General features: G+C 41.5%; 1 protein-coding gene across 1 annotated transcript in view; it reads left to right on the top strand.

The window, feature by feature from the left end:
- Positions 1-20,641, top strand: part of rnd2 (Rho family GTPase 2) — a 26,894-nt gene extending 6,253 nt beyond the window's left edge. Inside the window, exons 3-5 of the mRNA XM_020607418.1 lie at positions 14,281-14,390; positions 16,707-16,841; positions 19,526-20,641. Of these exons, the coding sequence (XP_020463074.1) occupies positions 14,281-14,390; positions 16,707-16,841; positions 19,526-19,786 (506 nt within the window). The 3' untranslated portion in view covers positions 19,787-20,641. The remainder of the gene's footprint in view (positions 1-14,280; positions 14,391-16,706; positions 16,842-19,525) is intronic.
- Positions 20,642-25,820: the final 5,179 nt, after the last annotated feature.

Genomic DNA, 25,820 nt, shown 5'->3' with positions numbered 1-25,820 from the left:
TATCGTCACATTTTGGATGATAGCTCAGTGAATGTTGTTAGCATTTTTATTAGTATTCAAAATGATCTATTGACACACCCCTCACACCCAGGACACAATTTGTTTGGACTCCTCCCCTCTGAACGGCGTTACAGGTCACTGTGCACCAAGATGACCAGGCACAAGGACAGTTTCTTTCCCCGAGCCGTCACTCTGATTAACAGTTAACCCATGGCAGTGTGACTGGACAATAACCCCCAGTGCAATACCTGACCATTCCTTTGTCTGGTTGCATAGTTTATTGCCTGCTCGTACTGTTTATTTTGTATTGATTGCATTGTTTATTGCTTGTTTATACTGTTTATGTTGTTATACTACACAGCCTTATACTGGTATATTGGTATATTGTTTACTTGTCCCTTGCTGTTGCCTTGCATGGGGATATGTACATACACATTGAGAGCCTCTGTACCAGAGTTAACTTGCTCGTGTCCAACACACCTGGCCAATAAAGCTGATTCTGGTTCTGATACCAGTTTGTTGCATTGTTAGCATGGTAGTGTTAGCATTTAGCTCAAAACCTGTGCCTCATTAAAGCCTCACCGAGTCACAGGCATGGCTGTAGACTCCTCTTAAAGCATTAAAAGGCATGCCAGGTGTATCATTTTGTACTGCAGTTGTGAACCAACTTTCCAAATTTAAAGGAAGTTTCCCTTTTTATTTTTACTTACGAGTGTGAGCACAAGAACTATCTCCCGTAGGCAGGTACTGGAATGCCTGTGAGGATATTTTTGGCCAGAGGGGGTTACATTTTGTGCTTTGTAGCCTTATGAGCTCAACACAGAATCACAGACAAGATTCTTATAACCCCATGACTCCCATCCCCCTGGTGTCAGGTTTGGGATGAGTCATAGCTTCCTGGGCAGGCTGCACTTGATAATCCCGGGGATTACCGTTAATGGTTAAACCTGCAAAGACATTTTACATATTAGAAATGAAATGATGAATGGTGACTATAGTGAAGTGGTTGAGCTGTCTTGTATTGTAAATTATACACGTGAGTAGACCACATACTGTATAACCTTGGATCGATTGACTGGACCTTTACAGTGATTATGATCAAGAATAATTAGGGTAAAAATGTGGGGAAGAAAATCGTTGATTCCAATTATCTGAATTCACCCACTAATGCAAATAAAGATGTACCAACTCCAAATAAGAAAAAATGTAAATGTAGTGACCTTTTGCTTTAATTTAATGGTCACTGCTTTACTTTAATGGCCATTGTTGAGAACCTTACATGTCCAAGTTTCTTAATAAATAATAACTAAAATGTATTTTACAGCTCACCAAACATTAGTGTTGCATTGTCACACATGAATGCATATAACTGAAATGGTGTCTACAGAAATACAGATGCATGAATACCTCTGACTATAAATACTTGTAGTTATTTTGACATTACAAGAACAAATCCCCTCTGTGTGGCATTTTTGTTTTCTTCTTTTCCTCTTGGCAAATGGTCTCCAGTGCTAAACTTGTTGAATAATGATCATCTCCTTGTGTGGTGTTGCACTTCATTACACCCTGATTCTCTGAGTGGCTTTGTGTGGCATTATGGAAAGTGGAGGACAGCCAGGAGTTGGTTCTTGACCAAGCAGGCAGGCAGGCAGCTGTACGCCATCCCTGGAGCATGTCTGCCCATAAGGTGCAGTAGCTACATATGAAAAGACAAAGGAAACTAGTGTGGGAGAGCAAAATGTATCTTCTCTGCAAATGGACTTGTCAGTTATCTTCTTTTTGTGCTGTTTATTTATCCTACTCTATTTCTTTTCCATCTCTGATAGCTTGTTGATCGAGGCACTGGAGCGCTGCAGTGAGGTCACCAGCAGTCAGGGACTGTGTTAAGCAGGGGTGGTGCTGCATGAAAGGCAGTCAGCCGTACTGACAGGAACACACAGGCTGTAATTACCACAGAATATCCGCTCTCCTCAGTGACACAGTGAAACATTCACTTGCACAGACACCTACGCACAGACACCTACACACAGACATGCAACCTGCACCTCACAGGCATATAACCACTGTTCTGCCAGATTTTACATGTATGTAAACTGTGCTGAGCAGACCGTATGTCCACCCACTCGTAAACAGACACTTGTGGGAGGCCTCAGAGCATATGACTCCCCACTCCTTCTGTCTCTTATCTCTGTCCGTGGGGCCTGGAAATGTGACCACAGGTACAGCTGTGAGCTGAGAACCAACCCATGTACTGTCAGATTAATGCTGAGCACCAGGCAAACATGTATATCAGATTATGCTGCTGATAGGCTGATTTTACTTAGTTAATTAATATGCTGCTGGGAAAATCTACAGTAAGTGCTACATTATTAGGGAGCGAAGGTTTAAAGCAGTCTTTTGGTACCTTGTAAAGAAAAGGAGCACTTATTGTAAGGTTTTTGATGGGCCTACACTGACTCCAGGCTTGTATTGAGACTTGCTACATACTGTGCTGCTAACAGGGTGAGAATTTATTATAGAGGATAAAGGATCAAATAAAGATGTGTTTTGTTGCCGAGCATGAAAGGTGGCAGAAATACAAAAAGGCAGATATTAGATACATTGATATGAATAATAGGAATGCACAATACTGACATTGTTACTGTTTATTTTTATTCATTCCACCAATATTCATTTGAGAGCAATACCATTTATTTTCTTCCAGTATTTACCTTTTTTTAAACAATACATGTGATCTATTCTTAAAAAAATATTTCATTGAAAAATTTAAATGAGATGAAATAACTGACTAAAGCACAGAAGGACGAAAACACAACACACAAGTGCTCATTCATAATGTACATACTAAGTGACAGTAATACACAAAGCAAAGAGGATGTGCACAGTAGCCTGCTAGTTGGTAAACACTGAGATATAATATAAAAAAAATGTTTTTCACTGTGAGGAAGGAAATGCATTCAGACCTCAAGGATGCAAGTAATACAAGTAATGTTCGTTTGTTTACAAGAAACTCCACAGGCACCTTTTGCTGTACTTTAGCTGCCTGATTCAGTATATTGACATCCTGCAATTACAAGCTTTGTATAAAAGTGAAAGACAGATGGATACAAAAAAAAAATGTTGGATACCTGTGAGTGCATGTATACATGTGTTTGTGCATCAGTGTGTTTGAGTGAATGGGAATCACAAAAGCTCTGACCCTGTAACCCCTTCTACTGTTTCTCAGCTGGCCAGAGGTGTAATGGGGGCTGATGAGGGGTGCTGGGGTGGAGCTGGGGCACAAAGAGGCTGGAAATAGCAGCAGCTGCATCAACCGATAGGCAAAGAAATAGGGGCCTAAGAGCATGTTTTGAGAGCAGCAAGTGTTCACTAGATTGAAAACTGGGAAAGGGGACAGAAGGAGTAGACAGAAGGACAAGTGTACATCTGTGCTTTTCCCACTCACACCCATCACCCCACCCCAGCAGGCTTTGTGTTGTGAATAAGGCTTATTGGTGGTACCCTTGGGACCTGAGCAACTCTGGACCTTGGGGAAGCAGACACACAAATGCCAACTGTGTCACATGCTAAACACACATCTACATATACACTCCTGTTGGGGATTTTATACACTTATTTTCAATTGTATTAGGAGGAAGCATGCTTTAATTGTGCAACCTTTTGTCTTCATTTACCGGGGGGGACACGCTACAGAGGAGTTCATTTATGCAGTAGGAGGTTATTGATCCTAAATGGATCTGTTATGTGTTATAGATTGGTGACATCTAGTGACCATATTCATTATTATGACACAAGGAAAGGAGCAAGTAATATGACGTATTATATACTGTAGATGTACAAAGTCTGCATTAGGACGACATTAGAGCGGGTGGCTAGGTACGCACAACACAGGACTTTCACTCAATGTTCAATTCCAGCGTGTGTGGCTTGTGTTTTTCACAAGTTTTTGTTCTTCATCATCATGTTTTGCTCCTAAACATGATGATGAAGTAGTTTTTGTGCCTTAAACCTAACCAAGTAGTTTGTGTGGCAAAATGTAATGAAACCATGACGGTTTCATAATCGTAACGTGATACATTTGACAGTTTCCAAGATGATAGTGTTAGCTAGCCTGCCATAGCCATTGTGTTTATGGCTGTTTCCATGATGACCAAGGTTTGTAAAGCTTGGTAGCGCAATGTATGTTGTTGTTAATGTTGGGGGAATTGTTGCAATTACTCCTGCTACTGTAGGAGTACAATTTATGGGTTGGATGAGGGGGAAGGGACAAATGACTATATGGATTTTATAGGTTGGAGAAGTTGTTGCAAAGCATCCAGCTCTGCTCATAGGCCAATGAGCTGGGACAAAATCATTCTCCCTGATAGATGGTCAAATAACAGCACCTTAATTCTAACTTAATAAATACATGAAAATTATAAAATGATACATTTGAAAATGTTTAACTTGGTTCTTCTGGGAAACATACTTGTTAACGGTCACTACTGTAAGTAACGCAGTAGTTTGGTTTCTAACGCAATAATACCATTAACCCTGTTTCCCCGACACTATTCATGTGCTTGGCAAATTGCCTTCTACAAAATAAGAAACACAAACTAATCCACCCAGACTCTAAACCAGGCATGTATTCCTGTTCGGCAGCAGTGAATACCTCAGTCAACCAGGCAGGCAGGAAATCCACCCAGGGGACTGTGGCTCTGTCTGTTTTCTCCTGGTTCCCTCCTTCAGCTGAGTGCAATAGAACCCACTACAGGGCCAGCTTTGATCAGCCCACCGCAAGCTGCCACACGGACTAGTTGCTGGCTACTCCCAAACCTAGCTGTAATGGCTCAGTAAATGCACAATAGAAGCAAAAAGGCAGGACTCAAATACAAACAGATGAAAGGGCAGCTCAGGTTTATTCAAAGCATGAATACAGAGCAGAGGTTAGAACCTGGCAAACAAGCAAAGGAAGGCAAACTTATCCCAAATGGGCTAGGCAGGTGGTCAAACAGGCTGAGATTAGGCAGGCTGGAAAGTTACGGCAGATGCACAATAGACTATCTGAAAATTGGTGAGAGAATGTGTTAAAAGAGCTACTGTGGAAGTGGGAACAGGTGAATGAGTGGTGAGGTTAGGTGATGAGAGTGGCAGGAACACTGGGGTTACAGCAGGGCAAGAAGAGGTGGCTGGATCTGTAACCACAGGGGAGTTGGAGTCAAAGAAAAGGCAAGAGAATAATGAAGATCCAGCTGAAACTGTGACACTGACACTCAGTCCCCTGTGGCCCTTTTCAAACTCTTTCAGCATCAGTCTGTGACCCATCTGAGTGTAAAGGCATAGAGGGAGGAGAGGTCATCTTTTACCTCCATCCTTCAGCCTCCACCTGCACCTCGCTCACACACACTCAGCAGATCCCATCATTTATGGATGACTTTATTTATAAACAAGATCCAGTGCTCTCTTTCTTGCTGCTGCTGCTTTTGTGGAAGTGAAATTGCACTCCATGTAATGCCATGTCTTGCTGGCGGGCTCCCTGGGGGGTTGCAGAGCGGGCTGGGGGATAGATAGCACCATGATAGGCTTGTGTATGGATGGAAGTGGAGCTGATGGAGTGGCTGGTGTCCTTTTCCACTCACAGGTTTTTCTTTCATATGCCTGTGTAGCTACTGCCTGAATATTCTCGCTGCTTTTTTCATATCATACAGACAGGGTGAATAGAGAAGCTGCAGTCAGGGTTATTACAAGTTTTAATGAAAATCCTCAAGCGGGATAACAAGTTTCGAAAGGAGAGTGTATGAAATTGAAAAATGTGTAGGAGTAGAAATAAAGTCGGTGATCTCTGCTGTTTTACAGGTGAAAAGGAATATAATGAGTTGGATCTGAATACTGTGTGTGTGTGTGTGTGTGTGTGTGTGTGTGTGTGTGTATAATGTGACAGTAGTCTTTGAGGGTGGGGAGCTTTTCAGAGCAGAATTGATGGTGTCATGGTGTAAACTGCAACCAAAGCCACTAGGGGGGCAATCTACTTGCAGTGGCTTTGCTTCAGGTAACTGTCATGTCGACCATAATTTATACGGTCTATGGTTTTGACAGAGCTGTGCTCAGGATGATTTCAGCACCATCAAAAACTGGCGGTTCATTTATATTTTCAACAGAACTCCAAATATCATTTCCTCTTGAGAATGCTAATCCTTTTTCAGCCTTGTTGGATGGTTTACTACAGGGACTTTTCAGTTTTGCTCCTTAAATGCAATATCTGCAGCATTACTGCACGTATGGGACTTGCCTAATCGCTGAAATAAATAAAGTATAAGGCAACAGATAGCAGGCCTACTTTTTTTACTCAGCATGATATGTCTAGTTTTACTGGACAGGAATTTGTGTTTGACCATAGGCCTGTGTCTTTTTTCCTGGGGCTTCACAAAGGTGAACCATTTTCCCTCATATTTTTTAAAAGTTTAGACTTCTCCAGTTGTATCTTGCCATCTAGATGGCTTCAGTTTGAGATATCAGTCTCTGAAAGTTCACTGGTACAATGCAAGGGAATGTAGTTTGCTTTTTGGGACAACAAAAGTCCACATCAGTTATGTTCCATTGAAGAAAGAGCCCCCATGAAAATAGTTCCTAGTGTGGGCTGTGATAATATAATTTAATGTTGTGTATGTCACAGTGTGTAAATATAACAGACCAAATAGAGCCCTGAAGACCTTTTATTCAATCTGTTTAACTTTTGAGCAGTGACACTGGATATTCCAACCAGCCTACATCCTTTTAAAAATGCCTTCTGCCCCTCTGAGATCCTTTTAGCTTTTATATGTTCTAGCTCTGCAACCAGACAAAAACAAATAAAGCAAAAAGACTTGCAGTCTGTGTTGGGGATATCGGAACCAGCTGGGGTCCAACATTGATTGGTTTGAGGTGTGAAAGAGGTTGTGCAAAAAGCAAATAATCCTGAAGGCAGCATCTGGTCTTCTTTGTCTTGCTCTTCTGTTTTTTTTTTCTTTTAAACTGTTATTTGGTTAGTCAAACAATCTGCTGCTGGTGCTGCTGTGTTGAGATTCAGCACTTCTGGTATGAAAAGGCAGAGCTTAAAACACAGAAAGTGATTAAAACCAGGCTCTGCACATCCGCCCTGCACACAGCTAGCAGTCTTTCATAGCTACTTAACTTCCAATCATTTATCCAATCATTTATTCAGGTTATTCCTTTAACTTGTCACTCATCTGTAGATCAGTAAGAGAGAGTTGTAAAAGAAACAGTGATCTTTAAATGCAAAACAGAGCCTTGGATAGATACAGATCAAACAACAGGAGAAGAACCTTGAAAAAAGTTGGGACAGTACGTAAAATCAAAATGAAGACAAATAGTGATTTTGTAAATCATCTTGTGTCCTGTATTCATTCAAAACAATACAGCAGCATATTATTTGATGTGATACCTCATCAAGTTTATTCTTTGCTCAAAATAACTCACTTTGATTCTGATACCTGCAACACATTCCAGAAACAGTTGGGACAGTAAAGCGTTTGATTTACAAATCACTTTCAGCTTTAATTTAGATTTTACACACTGCCTCACCTTTTTCTGATTCGGGGTTGTATTTCTCAGTAAAGTGTGTGTGTGTGTGTGTGTGTGTGTGTGTGTGATTATAAAAGAAGGGCTGTGGGTGAAGACAAACTGAAAGCGCATGCACTGCTCCATCTCCATAACCCTTGGGCAGGGAGGAGACAGACGGAAAGTCTGTGTTCAGACAGACTTTCACTCTGGGTGTTGAGATGCAACTGTTCTCATTCATCTGAATGCGAGAAGTGGGCTGACACAGCGGGAGGGGGTCAGAGGTATCAAGGAGGAGGTTTCCAGAGTGATACTATGTTGTGTGGCGAAAAAGTTTTTCAAATTTTTCATTGTTACCTGGCAAGGTACTGTCAGCCAATCGTGTACATGCAAGCACGCATACTTTCTGGATCACACTGTAACTCGAATGTTCCGTTTTATTTTACCATGACATCCTCATGATCAAAGATGAAACAGCTGCTGCAGTGATAGTTGCACAACCCTGTCTGTGACTATTACAAATGACTGGTCTGTGTTTTTGCATCTACTAAGCTCTAAACAAAAAATCTATTCCTTCAACTGGCCCTCCTGGATGGTAGTTCATTCTCTCTCTGGTACATGATACATAACACGCCCCTTACCAACGCAACACCTTAGCCTACCTTGCTTTCAAGCGGGGCAAACGGCTGTTCTGTCTGTTGCCTGTGCTGTCAGTACCGTGGCCTGCCCCGCTGACAGACAGAGGCATTAACTCTTCGACATCAGAGCTCAGAGCAGATCCGTGGAAGGTGCTCGATGCCCTTCAAATGCAGCACTTCCTCCAGAGGGAATGTCTTGGGGCTTTGATCAATATCCCTTGTGTGAAGGCTGCAAACATGGAAGGTTAATGGCCATTTAACCCAGTGCCACCTCCACTGTCTTGGCTGTGTGCTAATGCCTTTGAAAACTTAACACAGCTATCGCTATTACAGATCAGAAGCTTTTGTGTGTGCATGTATGTGTGGTATATACAGTATACTGGACACTTGTAGCCTATATGACTCAATAGGCAACCAAAGATATAGGCCCCAGTTTAGTGCAACCCAGATGAGGCTGCTTCTTTACAAGCTTTTTAATGATTTCCTTCTGTGGATTTATCACTTGCAGCCTACTTATTTAAGGTTGTGGAGGTTTGCATGTGTTGACTTCATCAAAGCCGTAAATTATTTTTTTTTAATGCGTCTGTTCCTTTTGCATATTGCATATGTGTTTGCGTAAACTGAAAGTTTCAATCTTGCCTCCCAGGTTCAACATTTCAGATATGGATCTTACACTTAACATTAGAAACATTTACATGACAGATTCAGAATAAACCACAAATAAATAAAAAATGAGTGGCTTCCACTATGACTAGCAAGGCCAATACCAGTAATTTTGATTGTTTTTGCAGATTTTAACGGGTTACTCCAGCAATTTAGTACTATAGTCTCATCAAATGAGTTATTGCAAATCGGTCTTAAACTATGTTACCGCACAATGACAATATAATGGTGAAGTGAATTAATTCAGACTTTCTTCACTGCTATTGATTGCATAACAAACCAGACTTAAGAGTCTAAGGGGGGAATTTACTAAGGCTTTGCAGCTCATTTTCTGGTGCTAAACAGTGAAATTGCTTGTGTTCATATTTACTGAGGAGTCACAGTGCAGTTTTGCTACAGACACACAAAAGAAATGCATGTTGGGTTTCATGCAATATGTATTTTAAAGGCGTTCTCATTCAGGGACACAAAAATCAGGAATGAGAGAACGGAAATGTATACAGATATCCTCAGTGCCTGATTTACCACCGCTGTGACAGAGGAAGCTGTGGCTGAAATGTAACATCAGGAGAAAGCAGGTGCTTTCACCACAGCAGCTTTTAGTCATCTGAGACCTCACCTGAGTTAAGAACATGTTTGACGAGAGAAAGGCTATTTGTAAATCACATCACTCACCAGGGGAGAATATGAGGGCCTTTTACAGGCTTTCAGTTACTGACTGAAACAAAAGATGGTTTGACTGGCAGGAGATGTGACTGAAGTTCTGAAATGTTTGTTGATTTCTTTAACTATATTATTGTTCAGTCCTTGTAAATTTACACTTTACACTCATGCTTCCTCCCGGTCCCCATGGCGCAACAGCCTTCAGGCAGGAGATCCGAAGGTGTAATCAAATTAAAACAGCTGTGGCTGCGTTCATTTGCATCATCAGTGTTAGTAAATACACTGCTAAATAAAAAAGTGGGGTGCTGCAATATATTCCGTGCCTGACAGTAATTTGTGACATGCTTTGTAAATATCCCCTAAATGTTTTTGATATTGTATGAAATGAATGAAAACCAAAGGTTTCCTGCAGCGGCATGAAAATCATATATATTGAAGTGTAGTTTTGTAATTTCTGCCAATGAAATAGTGGCACAAAATGTGCAGACTGTATTGAATCCTGGATATGGGAATGAAGGCTTGAAGGTTTTGTGCAGGCTTAAACACACATGCTGTGTTAGACAGTGGAATGGTGCTCTGGGCCAAAGTAACTCCACCTCCTCCTGGCACCAGTTTCTGTTTATCTCTGTTTGAGCACAACCTTAATTGAAGATGAGCCACAACAGTTGACACAAAGATCACACCTTCAGCTATGAAGTTTGCTCAATCTCTTATAAGGATGGTGCTCCAACCCTCTTCCTCTCTCCTTTAATCGGCAGTGCACTGGAGTCATTAGCCTCCGCGATCCCCTCGCTCTCCTTGCTCTCGTCCTCCTTCCTTCCTTTCAGAGCTTCACAATGAAGCCATTTGCATCCCTCCAGGTTGCTATGATACTCGGCCACCACAAAATGAAATGTTTTGCCTTTGCTTTGAAGGTAGATTTCAAGAGAAAAACAGCTGCAGGAAAATAAAAAAAAAACTGTATATGGTGCTGAATGTGTTTTGTTTCTAACGTTGTGACTAACTTAATCACACTGTTTTCATTTATTTGGTGATTTGGTTTCTTGTATCCTGCCTTTTTTTGTGTCTGGGTGTTTTTCAGAGTGCCTAATGATGCTGTTAGTTGTTTTTGACTCCCTGCCATATGTGCATAGACACATCAGAGCGCCTCGAGGCAAAGACTATTCTTTCCTCTCACTCATAATGGTTTGCTTTCTAGCTGCGTATGCCATGAGGATGCAACAAACAGAAGAAATCCTGCTGTGGTGTTAATGCACTGAAAACTACAAGGCTTTGTTAGATGCTGATGCACATTCAATTTCACGGGTTTCCTGAAGAATCTTCACCATCAAACTGCAACTTTGGTGCCTTGTTGTTAAGTTTATTTTATCGTTTGCCCTCATAAAACAGAAATTCCCACAGAAGAGGGTTTGAAAGAGCAGAAAGCGAGCTGTCAAGTTTCAGACAGATTGTCCTTCTGGGAGAGTGTCAGGAGACTTAAATGAAGTCATACCACAAACCCTCAAGCCTTATTACTGTACATTAGCGCTCCACTAAGTACCTGTCCACCTTAACATCCTCTGGGATATTTCTGGCCTTTGATGAAGCTCGACTGACGGCTGGCGAGGAACACTTTCCTCCCAGATCTGTCACTTCTGCTCGGCAGAGCCTTCTGCATAGCACTGCAGCGTGGCTTAGCACTAATTAGCCCTGTGGAAATATAGACAGAAATCCACTTTCCACTGCAAGAGGAATTCAGGCTAATGCTGGAGGAGGTTTTGTGAGGGGTGTTTTATGCCTGTCCTTGGCACTGTGTGGCAATGTCCCGTTCCTTGATGGACGTGGTGGGTTTTAGTGTTTCCTGCCAGGCTGTGCTCCCCTCTTTCACCCTCTGGCCCATCCATCTCCTTCTGCCTCTGTCTGAAATTCGGCTGACCTTTTGTTCCACCTCACAGTCAGTGTGCACAGGCCAGCTCCACCAATCGCCAAGCCAGAATTCTCATACCTCTTTATTTGATTTGTACTGCAGAGTCCAGTGCTTTCATTAGCTACCCAAACACCCCCTCTCCCCCATTCCTTCCAGTGTCTTCACTGGTAGGGGTGGCGAGTGCATTTCATGTGGCAGAGGTGATGTAATTTACAATCAGGAGGAAACTCTTCCTGTCCTCCTCATGTTCCTGATCATTGTGGTGATTGGATTTTATTTGTGCCTGTTTGCCTTGTTTTTAAACACCGCTTTTTCTCCTCCTCTCTGCCTCAGAGGACTTCTTCTTGACTTTGCAAAAGTGCTGAGGTAGCTTCCCTGTCGATCCAAGCAGGAGTGCGCTGTGCCGTGTTGAGGCCTGTCATGACTGTGACCTGTCAATCATTTAGATCTTTGGGATTGACAAATTGATCCAGACTGCCTCATTCCAGCCACTAATTGCATCTTAAGTTGAACAAGCATCATGACTCAACTTTCCTTCATCTTAAATCTCTTTCTCATCATGTGGATTCTGCATTAATTCCCCAGTTGCTTCTCTGATCACATGCATCTGCCACCTTGTCCTTGCAGCATCATCAAGTCTTTTCTGACCTCCCCCCCCCAACCTCCACATACTCTGGCTCTTTTCTTATTCAGTTCTAACATCAGTACAGGTCTGCTGCACTGTGATAAATACTAAAGAACAACTTCAGCAGCTGCAGCAGTTCATGTGTGACCACTACCAATCAGAGCTCATTGTTGTACAATGTGTGCTTTGCTGGACTTGGCATCCATGTGATTGGGCTTTGTTGAGAGAGAGAGAGAGTGTGTGTGTGTGTGTGTGTGTGTGTGTGTGTGTGTGTGTGTTAGTCCTGCTCTCCCAGCAGGTCAAAACAATAGCTGTCTTGTGTTAATAAGATGAAGGGACAATAAATTCCTCTTAATATCCTGTAAGCATAAAAATACACAAGCCCACAGGGGTCCAGAAACATGTTGTTCCATCCATAACCTGTCATTACAACTAGATCTGCTGTTAAAACAATGAATCTGTGTAACCACAATGTGAGACATTAGGTCCAGTAAAAATCTGCCTTTTAAGAGTTGTATCAGTACGTTGTATGTATGCGCGTCCCGTGTACAGAGAGTCAGACTTGTTTAATACACATACTCTATAGGCCACAAATCACAGAAGGCTTAATATTTCTGGTGAGCAAATGTCATTAGAATGAACTGGGGTGGAACAAAATATCTGGTTCTCACTGCTACACACGATCTGAGATATTCGCCATGACAAAGGGCTATGTATTTCTGCTGGCTGCAGAGGGTGGTAATGCAGATTGGCAGTGGTATTAATGCCACTATAAAAGGAGAGAAGAAGTCTGCAAGCCAGTTCACATTTAAAAACATTTTATAAAGACTCTTTAAATGTAGTATGGGTATTGACGATGTTTGTTAGACCTTTATGACAAAGCACATTTTGGAGGAAAAAATGAATGGACATGGTTTCACTCACTTGGAGACAGAAAAATCATCGATCTTGAATGTGCAGCCTGTGGCATTGCTCTGTCGGGAGGGAGCAGGTCACCACAGGACACCCAGCTGAATGACGGGGGCTATGGGTCGCGTGTAGCTATTGTCATAGACTCTTAGACTCAGTCCCTCATTAACAAAGAGAACATAGCAAAGCTAAAACAAAGCTACGTGGTGCTACAGGCACCACGTAGACATTTACCCTGTCAGATAAAGGCATGTAGTGTCTGTTCTGGTATGAAGCACAATAGCTTCAAGTGCAGAGGTAATTCATATTCTATAATTACTAATTCAAATTCTACAATTATCAGTTTGTATGACTTTAAGGAATTAAATGTAATATTGGAGATATTTTATATATACCTGTGCTGCATCCATTTACAGCATGTGATTTGCATACTTCAAAAAATTCCTAGCTTTTCTATGTGGCGGTAAATTGTCAACAAAAATGAGTTAAGGATAAATGTGTGCTGGAAAGGTTCTCTTGCTATCAAAATGTAGGAGTTCAGGTCTGCACCGGCTCCCAGGGGAAGCAGGACAGAACACCCACAGCCAGATTTCCCAGAGAGCCCAGATATTTTTACAAGCCTCCTAATGAGAGCTGTTAAGAGAGCAGAAGCTGTGTAACCAAGTGGCTCGTGAAAGTACAGAGGCGCCGCTCTGCCTTCAAATTTGATCAAGGTACAGAAATGAAAAGCAAGAGTGGGTAGATGTGGGTGAGTGCATGTGAATGTCACACTGTCAGGAAAACAAGGAAATTTTTAAATTAAGGACCATTTGCAAGAGAGACAGGAAGAGGGAAGAGTTGAGAGAATTAAGGGGTTCAACCTTTAGTTTAGCCTTTGCGTTGGCATTCGCTGTTGTCTCAAGAAGATTATGGATAGTGTGCACAAGTCCTCTGGTCCTCAACCCACTATAATTCACTTTGGGGAGTGTGTGTGGTCTATGCGTGCATCTCTGAGTAACCTCTCAACATTCCTCATGAAGCACTGTGATAAAGGGAGGCTACAGCTGTGTGGAAGCCTAAGAGATGAAGATACTGAGCTATGTGCACACAACTGTTCAGATCAAGACTCATTTGCATCTGCAGAGTGTGAGCAGGAGCATTCAAGCCTCAGTATGTCCAAGTGTATGTCACAGCCCCTGGGCTACCCATGACCTTTAAATCACTTTCTAGTTTGGCTCTAATTGATGGAATAAACCATATGGTTTGGATGGAGAATCCTGTGGGGTTAAATCAGGTTAACACAAGAACACAAAGGGGATTTCTCAGGGGTGATTTTATACCACGTTATTGTGTGTCCACAGGTTCCTCTTATTACGACAACGTGAGGCCACTGGCGTATCCTGATTCAGATGCGGTTCTCATCTGCTTCGACATCAGCCGCCCAGAGACTTTGGACAGTGTCATAAAGAAGGTCAGTGTTTGTTTGGTTTTCCCTGTTTTCTCTCAGCACTTGGGATCAGCATTCTGCTCTGACACCAGAGAACCATTCATCGTTCCTGATCAGCATATTCTATCCACTCCGATTTCTGTGCCAACACCTGGTATTTTCATGGCTCAACAATAGAGCACCACCCAATCTTTATCTCATCCATGGTTACTTGACCCTCATGAGGAGCAGAAGATCAGAGTGAAGAATCAGAGGGTTTCCTGTTGAGTGGGATCAAGAGGAATATCAGACTCACAAACTGACCATATTAAAGAGATGTTGCACAGCCTGTTCAAGTACTAGAAATGGCCTTTCTGTAGACTTCTGAAATTGAGTTTTATGCAGAACAGTTGGCCAGATGGTGGGAGTTAACATTTGTAGATAATGTGTGGTACTGGCTGGCCCAGGTTTACGGCCATGGTTGTGTTTTTACAGTTGAATGCACACATGAATTGTGAAATACTGCAGTATACCTTAGGTGACACCCAGTTTAATGGGCATGTTTACGTGCATGTGTAAAACAGGTCTGTGCCTTTTTTGTATTCTCCCATTTTAAAGCCGTGTGTGTGGGTTTGCCTTTGAACCATAATCCTTGCAGGTCTAAGACAGTTTCCTGGCTGACTTGCTGACATGTTTAGTGGTCTGAGGAGACCTGCTAAAATGCCCTTGTAGACTTAAGATCTACCCCAAGACACCTTTTTAAACCCACAAAACATCTCACAAGCCTCAGTGCACTCTGTCAGCAGAGGGAAGCAGAACTGCCGTCAAGCTTTTGGTTTTCCCATGAATCCCTTTGCAGGGGGCTTCCATGACCCCAGACCCCTAAGCTGTCACCCTGGTAATTTCTGAAGCCCAGGAGCACATGGAAAACCTTTTGCACAGTCACCGTCCCAAATTAGGCTCTAGAAACAAGAAGGTCACTAAGGTTGCTGGTTGACAGCTGGGGGAGGAAAGAGGATTAAACAATCAAAACTTTTGACTGGATGTTCTTGGCAGAATAGTGATGGGCCTTAAAGGTCAAAGGTTGTTTTCAAAGTGAAGGATGAATAGACCTCCTGACATTCTGCACACGGCATGTGGAACATTTCAGGGCATTCGGGTGCCGTCATGCATTTGTATTGCAAGGAGGAGAGACTGTGTTGATTCAGCTGAGTTTCAGAAGTGACATTTAATCTCAGGGTGATTTTAGAGAGAAGACTGCTCAACCTTTTCTGTACAGAACCTGAAATAGATTTGTTGGCAGGGGCTGCATGAGGTACGCATAACTCATTTCAGGTGCTGCAGAAACCTGAACCCTGCCATGAATAACCGCCCATTTTAACTTTTTTTTTTTTTTTTTTTTTTAAATCTTGTGTAACGATTTTACTTGGAGCTTTCCTTTACGAGAAGATGTGCCTTTAGTAACACTGCTAGTTGACATGATTAGCCAATTAATCAACAGAAAATTTTACAGAAAGTTATCAATTATTTTGATTTTCAGTCAGTTGTAAAGCAAAAATGCCAAATATTCCTTTGCTCTAATTTCTTTGTCTTGTAAAAGTAAATTCAGTATATTTAGGTTTTGGATGGTTGGTTTAATAGGCTTCAACTAATTATTTTGTCTAGATTTTTTTTTTTTATTAATTGGTCTGTTTAGCCTTTCCAGTGCCAAAAATATGAAAGTAAAAAAAAAAAAGTTGAGATTGCTTATTTTGTCCAGTAAATCAAATTTATTTATATAGCACTTTAAAAACATCCAGTTGACCAAAGCTCACAATAAATAACTAAAATAAAAAGGATCAAATGGTCAAAAACCCACATTTTCAACAGAATTATTTATTATTGAGGTCATAGTTAAAGCTGGCGTTGTACTGGACTACATTATATTCAGGGGTGTTCCTAATATTCTGATCCTCTCATAGATGTAGCCCTGTGTGGCACCACGTTTAACTGTGACCTCAATAATATACTGTATATATAATTGAATTTATACATTTGACAATTTCACCAAAATATAACATTTAGCTTCATAAACACAGATGTCGAGTCAGAGTTGCATTGAATTGCATAGAATTGTAAAGGTGTACCTAATAAAGTGGCTGGTGAATGTACATATGACATTTGACCCTTTAATTGAACAAATGTCTCATCAGGAGAGCATTCATTTTCCCCAAGCTCAGATACTGTATCCAGTGTCAGAGAAGCCAAAGCTCATCACTGTACCTCAGCTCACCAGTTAAGATAAACATACTTTATTGATCCTGAGAGAAATTCAGGAAGCTCTGCATTAACCAGCCATGCATTGTTCTGTCGGTTCTTCAGTGGCAAGGAGAGACGCAGGAGTTTTGTCCCAACGCCAAAGTGGTGCTGGTGGGCTGCAAGCTGGACATGAGGACAGATGTCAACACCCTAAGGGAACTCTCCAAGCAGCGGCTCATCCCTGTCACCCACGAGCAGGTGAGAACAGGCACATGATGGATATCTGAGGAGAAAGAGGTGGGATAAATAAATCAAACAGGAACTTGGGAGGTGCCCTGGAAAAGAAGAAAGGCTGAATGGAAAGAAATTAGAAAGCAAGCTAGCAATATTATGTGATTCCCCCCCCATCTTGGATCAGCAGTGGCACTGCCTGTCTGGTGAAGTCCCACAGGAAGGGTGTGAGTAGGGGGGTAATGCAACACATTCAACCACAGCAGAATAAGAGCTGTGTGAAACCCCTTGGGGACATGTTGCTGGTGTTAGCATTTTAACCAAAATTTGCTGACAAGAGATGCGAGGTCGCTTATGGCAAGGGCGGTTAGTGGAGTTTATGTCCAGGGATGCATTTTTCCCTGAAATGAAATATTCATGCAGATTTAGGGATTTTCAAAATGCAGGATGAATAGAAAAACAGACACTGATAAATGAGTTGAGCCCTTTTATCACATGCCGCCATGACCTCTAAGCCAAGGGAATGTGGAGAAAAGGGAGGGGAGGGAGAACTGTTCTGTAAATCTGTGAATTTTAATCAGCTTTCAGCATGTTCATTTTGTGCTCTCCCATGTTGGACATAGAAAAAGTGGAGGAGCTTTTTCACCACCACACAAAAGCTCTCAGAACAAAGGAGCCTTTTTCCCCGCACTGCTCCAGAGCTCACCAGAGGCTAAAAGCATGCAGCCTCCAACAAAAAACAGCAACTGAAAAACAGACAGTTCATGTAAATAAGATACATCAACAAAAGATGGTGTGGCAAACTGCAGAGCTAATGTAAAGTAGCTGGGACCATTTGTGGCTGGCCTACATTAAGCTATTGTTTTTCTCCTTGTCGGTCGCTATTTTTGTCTGGGACAGCTACTGTTTTTGCCTCTAACAGCAGAAAATGTGTGTCACAGCAGCTGCCAGAGCTATGCACGACAAACATTTTGGTGCCAATAACATGCGTTACTATACTGTTGTTAATTTTTAATTTGAATTCCAACACATCTTAGGAGTCACCAGTGAAACTTACCACTGGACAAATTCCTGACATTTCCAGACTAATCTGCCCAAGTTCAGATCAAGCGTTCCCTTTCGTCACAACACCTTCTACCTCGGCTGTTCCACCTGAGGACAACTTCATTGCTTCTTGTAGGTGGCTCAGGGTATAGTGAGTTATAACTATATACATATAGTTATTTAAAAAAAAATTTAAACCTCATCCATTGGGGATGAAAAGCTCTCTGTGTTTTTTTTCAATTGAGACTTTTGGCTAAGGTTAAACACTTTCTTTCTTTTAGTGATTTTGAAAAGGCAATTCATGCCTTTATTAGCACTAGACTAGATTATTGTAACGCACTGTATACTGGCATTTCTCAAGCTTTATTGTCCCGACTACAGTTGGTCCAAAATGCAGCAGCTCGTCTTTTAACTAATCTTTTATACTCCAGAAAGGACACTTAGGTCTTCGAACCAGTTGTTCCTGGAAGTGCCGAAGTCCAGACAGAAACATTGGGGAGACCGAGCTTTTTCAGTTCGGGCTCCTATACTGTGGAATGGTCTGCCACGGGAGATTAGATCTGCTCCGAACCTGTCTGTTTTTAAATCACTTCTTAAAATGCATTTGTATTCACGGGCCTTCGACAATTTTATTGATTGATGTATTTGTTTTGACTGTATTTTTCTTGTTATTTTACTGTATAGATGTGTTTTATCTGGTCTTAGGTATCTTTATTATTATTATTATTATTTGTTTATGTTTTACTGGAAAGCACTTTGTAACGCAGGTTTAGAAAGGTGCTATATAAATAAACTTTGCTTGCTTACCGTGCGATATAAGGCTCATGGGAAATGCAGTTTTGTCTCAACCTTTTCATGTGTGGGTCCTATGTGAACGTGGGTTTAAAGTCTGATCATAAAAGAGATGGCTGCACTGTATTGTAGCAAAGAGAGAGGGCAAGGGATTTGAAAATTAAATTTGACTCCGATTTGATCTCAAGAAAACAATTTAGAGCCTCAATTAGCTGGGCATGTTGCAACATTCCTCAGGGGTAGGCTCTAGTGCTGGAGGAGTTAAAATATAGTCTCTCCTCTTTAAATAGCTGCATAGACCATGTCCAGTGGACTTGCTCCTTGTTGCTCTGTTGCCACTGAGGAGTCAGAGCCTTATTCATTATTCATGTCTCTGATGGAGGAGCTTCATTTGTCTTCAGACATGTTTAGATCATTGACATTCAGTCAGTGGTTTAGATCTTTGTCTCAGGGCTGCTGCTACTTTAGGGGACTTTTAGTCTCCTCCTGTTGAGATGAAGTGACTGCTTATGCTAAGGCACAACAAAGGATGGCATGCATATTGTAAAATTTCCATTTCTTTATGAAGCGCTCACACAGTAGCTTTAATGTAACCACAAAAATCCTGAGGATACAAGAGAAGAAACTCATGATCAGAAGCTCTATTTGAAACAAATCAGAACACAAAGCCACTAAAATGAACTGAAAGGAGCAGAAGCTCAAGAAAAATTCAAGACGTTAAAGCAGATGTTTTTGTAGCACTGCTCATAAAATGCTGTGTATCCTCCTTTTTCCCATTTTGTTCATACTGTACAGCACTAATTTCTCTTTTAAAAGATGCTGTATTAAAGAAATCTACTTTGTTAATCTCTTGCATCGCCTGTTTTGTGTTGCAGGGGAGCACGATAGCTCGACAGATGGGGGCGGTGGCCTATGTAGAGTGCACCTCCAAAGTTTCAGAGAACAGCGTTCGAGATGTGTTCCACATCACCACCCTCGCGTCAGTGCGGCAGCCGCACAAGCCACAGCTAAAACGCAGCAGTTCCCGCAGAGGCCTGAAGCGAGTTTCACAGCTGCCCCTACCAGGTCGGACTGACCAAATGGACCAAGCCCCGGCCATAAGGAAGGACCGGGCCAAGAGCTGTGTGCTCATGTAGAGAACCAGTATTACAAATATACATATGTATATGCATAAACACAGAAATATATAACAGAGGAAGTCTATTTATTGTATTTTGTTGTTGTTTTTTCCTCATTTTCATTTTTTGCACTGCGGAAGAGAGGAAAATAGAAAACTGCACTGTGGAAACAAATGCTTCAGATTTTTTTTTTTTTTTTTTTTTGTTGTTGCCTGTGTGCATATTTTCTAAACTGTTTATATATTTGTGTTTTGAAATGATGGCAAATCAGACTAACCCTCCGAACACAAGGAGGCTGCGACAGTGGGAGTGCCATCTAGTCCCTGGTATTAAAAAAGTAATGAATTTCCTGAAACCTCAATAAGAGGATGTTACAGCGGCAAAGTGATGGTGAGGAGACTGAAGTGTGTGTGTGTGTGTGTGTGAGTGAGGAGAAACATGTTGAAGCAGAACACTTGAGAAAGAAGCCTGGTGTTGCTCGGCGGATGTGAGGACCAGTTATTCAGCCGGCTGCCTGAAGCTGCTTCCTGTTCGAGAGGAAACCTTGTATGTACAGTAATGTTGAAAATTAATTCTAGCATTGAGGTGAATGGTGGTGCAAACCAAACTAGGAGCTAGAAATGAGATTTTGTAGCACTGACTGAAAAATTGTGAGTGTTTGTGTGTTGTGTGTGTGTGTGTGAGAGAGAGCATTACTACCACAAGTGCATTTTAACACTATTTTTCCTCAACAACTCCCAACTGTGTCAGTTTGATTCACTCAAATGAATGCCATTGTCACCGTTTTAAAGATGTATCTTTGTGGAAAATAAAGTGGTAAAATGTTAGGGCTATTTTGTTGTACTTTCACTAAACACTTAAATAAAACAGCAGCTTGACTGATTTCTTGCTATTTGTAATGGTATCTGAGATCATTATCACAAACTGTCTCACTATACTCAGATGGAGCAAATTGGTCATTTACAATGCTTTTCTCTTCAGCTTCCCTCTGGCAGTCTTAAAGTCTGTCTCCTTTGTTAACGCTGTCTCTTTGCTCTCATGTTGCCCTGCAAGTCAAACAGTACTGCAGCCTGAGGAATGAGTCACTCTTTGAAGGCGTAGACTCCAAGCTGGCAAAAACAAAACATCCATACTGTCTGAGGAGCTTTAAGTCTGTTCAGTACGTCAAATGACATGACCTGAGCTCTTTCAACTGCAGACAACAATTTTGCCACTCAGTCATCGACAATCTGTTGTTCAGTCTCAGTGCAGTTTCTCTTAGACAGCAAGACTTTCTGTCTGGAGCGTTTTTGCACTTGGTGATCTGCTGTATCCTGACAGCATTGAGGCATAGGTGAGAGCAGACAGGCCCATCTCCTGCAAGTCACAACACACCAGCAGCAACTGAAAGCTTTATCTTATAACTGTCAGTGTTGTACGATAATTTACAGTAGCTGTTATGTCCCTGCTAGACATTAATCCATTGACAAGCTGCAATCATGGGTGAAATACCAGAGAAACTTGGAGAAATGATGAGACACACATTAGGATGAGACAAAAAGGGGAGTGAAAGTGTGTGGGGGAATTATCACAGGAATACTACACCAAAATACTCACTTTCTGTAGGCTTGAAAGGATTTGCAGCCGATTCCTTCATGGAGCACATTTACAGTGGACTCTGAAAAAAAAAAAAAAAAAAAGGAGGTAGAAATGTATTAAGACCTCCAACAAAATAACATAAGATAATCAATAGTAAGAAATCCTTGGTAAGAAAGGGAAAATGACATTTGTCTGGCCTTTCTTCAGTGTTTGCTCTCTGCTTGTAAAATACTTATAAAAAATATTCAAATGAAATAATCTGAGAAGTAAACATCACTTTGCTGAAACTGATCACACCTAGCAACACCACAGTGTAAAAATACCGTTTCAAGTAAAAGTCTTACATTTAAAATGATACTTAATTAAAAGGTACAAAATTTTAGCATCAAAACATAGTAAAAGTAAAAGTACTTGTTATGCAGAATGGCACATTCACATTAATGTATATCATATTATTGAATTATAAATACTGATGCATTATTTAATGTTGCAGCTGGTAAGGGGGGAGCTACTTTTAAAGAACTTATATGCATACACTTTAGACTGCTGAGTAGCTTGTGAATCTTCCACCTGAGATCAATAAAATCTTATGATTATACTGTAATTTCTGTATTGGTTCTGAAAAGTAACTAAAGTTATAGAGATACCTCAAAAATTGTACATAATTGCAGTACTTGAGTAAATGTACTTAGTTACTTTCCACCACTGGGGAAAACTGAGTGAAACTGAACATACATTGCCTCGATGGAGACGTGATGTTGCAAGAATGATTTGAGATGTTTACATTGTGGCGAAATAAATTTATCTACTGTGCTAGTGCTGCACATACATGCTAGTGTGAGCAACGGAGCAAAATGCAAATGTTCAGAAACAGTCTTTAAACCGACATCGAGGTGAGCAGTTGATAATCAAAAGATATATTGGGAGTCCCCAACACAGAAAAATGAGGTGGGGTATTTGGATGGAACCAAGAGTCACAGAGAAGGTGCAGAAAGGTGTTGCCCGGAGTAGGAAATGAATGGCAGAAGTGAGAACAGCACCCACAACAGGGGCACGAGACCTGCTGTGACCCTGCTGTTCAGATCCACACTTAAAAGGATTAGTTTTGTGGTACCTGCCAGTGTGTGCATCTGCTTGAATACTTAACAGTGGGGGCACTGGGCAGCATCATCTCCTTTGCACTGGCCTACATATCTAGCAAATAAAGCAGTCATCCAGGCTAATACAGATGTTTACAACTGGCCATGATGAAGACAAATCAGCCGCTGTTTTGCTTGTGAAATTAGACCAGCATCTGATTGTCTCAGCAATCTACTCCCACTCACAGGCAGGTTTATTACTGCAGGATGTCTAGCCTCGATTTCAGCAATCTGATCAGCCATTTGCCCTTTACTGCAGAGACGCCAGGAGGATTAGAAGTACCTTTGTGGGTTCACGCTCTGAATCTGCATTCCTGAATTTCCCTTCTCTATTCTGCTATTCCAAGTGGCTCTGACGTGCACAGAGAGCCCAGTCATCCTATCCCTGAACCGCCAGTGCTGACGTCATGTGCACAGGAAGCAGACAATAGCAGGGTTTTTGGCTAGTTATGATAATTTGGGTTTGTGTCCCTAAAAATGGCAGAGCGATTGACAGAGACACACCCAGGAGGGGTGATGGAGAATGAGGGAGACAGAGAGAGAGAGAGAGAGAGAGAGAGAGAGAGAGAGAGAGAGAGAGAGAGAGATGGTGCTTGGCCTGCCTGCTGACAAAAGGCTACAGAGCAAAGCCACAAATTGCATACAGTCATGAGAGGATTTGTAATGAGAAGCTGAACTCAACACACAACCACATACTGGCAGAAATAGTTGGCGTTCCACATTCATCGTGCGGCAATTGCCCATCAGTGAACTGCGTGAGAAAATGCCTTCAACAGCACATTAAAATGATGACCTTTCCCTTGTCACCTCTCAAGATTTTCAACTTTATTGTTTTCTGTTTCTCAGCAGATTGACTCAACAAAGTCGAGACCAACCTGGGCCCCTCCCTGAGGTGGTTTGGCAGCAGAAACACAGACTGTAGAGATTAATTAACCCACGGTTTACTGCTTTCTGCAATAAAGTGCCGCTAATTAAAATGTGGGAGTGTGTGCTGCGCCTTCGTATAGTGTGACACTGCGTGTCTTTATCTGTATTTGTCTGTAAGACTGAATTTACATCTGGGACCAGCATGTGATTACATAATTTTTTAAAATGTCTTTTAACATCAAAAGCCGAGCAGGGAGAAACTGACAAGTTTGAAGGAGTTACTGATATTTTAGATGGTACTATTTTCTTTCCATCATGTGTTTTCAGGTGGATGCACACACATTTCCCTGAGGGATTAGAGCGTGTGTATGAATTGCTTGTGTGACTAAGCTGTGCAAGGGGAGGTCAGATAAGACGTCAAAGATGGAGAGAGTTGGCAATAATATTGAGTACCCAGTTCTTGAGCTTTTAAATTAGACTCCACAGACTGATAGACATCGTAGAGGGCAACCATAGAAAATAAACCAGCTTTTATCTGTGATCGTGGAGGATACATTTAGAGTATTTATCAAGGGCTGCAAGGCTGAGGCTGGAAGGGTTTGTTTTCTTAAAGATGGATTAGAAAGCAAGATGGGTTTTCACATGACACAAGGCTAAATTCTTTGCTTAAGGCATGAATCTAGGCATGGCGGTGTGTTGGATGGTCCAGCACTTTGGTTTTAACTAAAATTTCTTAACCACTGTTTTAATGCTTGTCATGAAATTCTGTACAGACATTCATGACCCAGAGGATAAATGCTACTGTGTGGTCCTCTCACCTTACCTCTGGTGCCCCAGTGAGGTTGACCTTTAGTGAAATATCTCAACAGCTATTTGGTGAATTGACATTAAATTTGGTACATATGGTGTCTAAAACATAAATCCTTAAGGCAGTGGTGATTTCCTCACTGTTCCTCTAGTGCCACACTCAGGTCAAACTTTCACTTCCCTTGTGGAATGTCTTAGCATCTACGAGATGGATTAGCACCAGATTTTGTACAGACATTTAAGGTTTCTAGACAAAGAACCTCAATCCTACTTTGGTGATCTATTGGACTTTCCCTTTAGCCCCATCATAAGGTGGACATTTGTGGTTTTAAGTTGTAGCATAGGTAAAAGTAAAGGATTGGGTGCCAGAGAAGAGAACAATAATCTATTTTCCTAACCCGTCACTTTTACAGCATAACAGAGAGAAACAAATTCTTCCTGGAAAGCTAGAAACCTGCTACATGTAAGCTGCCTCATACCACTCAGCATTAAATAAGGCTTATTGAATGTTGCCAAGGCCAAAGTTCACAAAATATGTACAATTCAAGATGCAGACGTGATCATCAATATGTAGAAGTAAATTAATTAAAGAGTTCTTTCTGATCAATCATCAAAACAATAACAGAAATAAAATCACAGTTACAGAGATTAACATACAGATGCACAACATAATACAACTCAAGTGTAACTTCACTCAGTTCAATTTATGTGACGGGGCTAGGAACGCGACAATGTGATGAGAAAGCCTGGAGAGTGGAAGGAAAAGAGAACTGTACAGACATCTGGGGTTGACATCTGGGGAAAGAACAGGCCACATCCAACTGGATCAAGAAGGATGAAAGTCCTCATCCAACCCGCTCCAAAGATCAACACTTTAATGGTTCAAACCATCAGTTTCATTCAGTTCCTTATTTACTCTTTTGCACTCTAATTTTACTTTAGTTTAGGGTGAATTCCTGATTTAGGTTAAAAGTTATCACTTCTCCTGTTCTTCACCATGTTCTCTTTGTTAGTCCCAGGTGTGCCTCATTTAACTCCTTCACTTTCACTACTTCCTGACTCTGTAAGAGCAACAGCTTCTCCCTTCCTCCTTCTTGCCTCAACAACTACATATCGGTCCTCAGTCCCAGCGTCCAGACTCACAGACCCACACACTTTGAGGCGCCCCCACTAAGTCGGTGAGGGCTCAGGGCTGTCCCACTGTGAAATCAAATGCGTGAGGGCCCTTTCACCTTCACTTTGAGCCCCTTATACTCACTTTCTGTAAATTGGTATTTCTGCAGATGGAACCTGAGGGAATTCCCCACAGTTCATTACGCTGTGACGTGAAACACAGGATTAGTTTATCCAAGGTAGGCTGGAAGCATAAAAAAGTTAAACAAATGCCATAAAAGGGAGATAAGAAAAATAAAAAAGAAGAAAGGTAAATGAATAAACGTTCTTATGTTTACTGATATTCTTTTTTGTGTTGCTTTGGACAAAAGCTTCTGCTAAATACACCTTAAACATAAACATCCTATATCACGCACCTATTTCATTCAACCATCTATTTTCTTTTTTCTTAATGATACCAGATTGATGAAAGCATACATTAAATTGATTAGGTAAATGACAACTTCCTCTTGTCCACTCTGTAAGGCAAGAGTCTCGATCATGTTCAA

This window comes from Monopterus albus, unplaced genomic scaffold (genome assembly GCF_001952655.1).
Source record: "Monopterus albus unplaced genomic scaffold, M_albus_1.0 scaffold85.1, whole genome shotgun sequence".
NCBI classification, from domain to species: Eukaryota; Metazoa; Chordata; class Actinopteri; order Synbranchiformes; family Synbranchidae; genus Monopterus; species Monopterus albus.
This window is presented reverse-complemented; position numbering and strand designations above follow the sequence as displayed.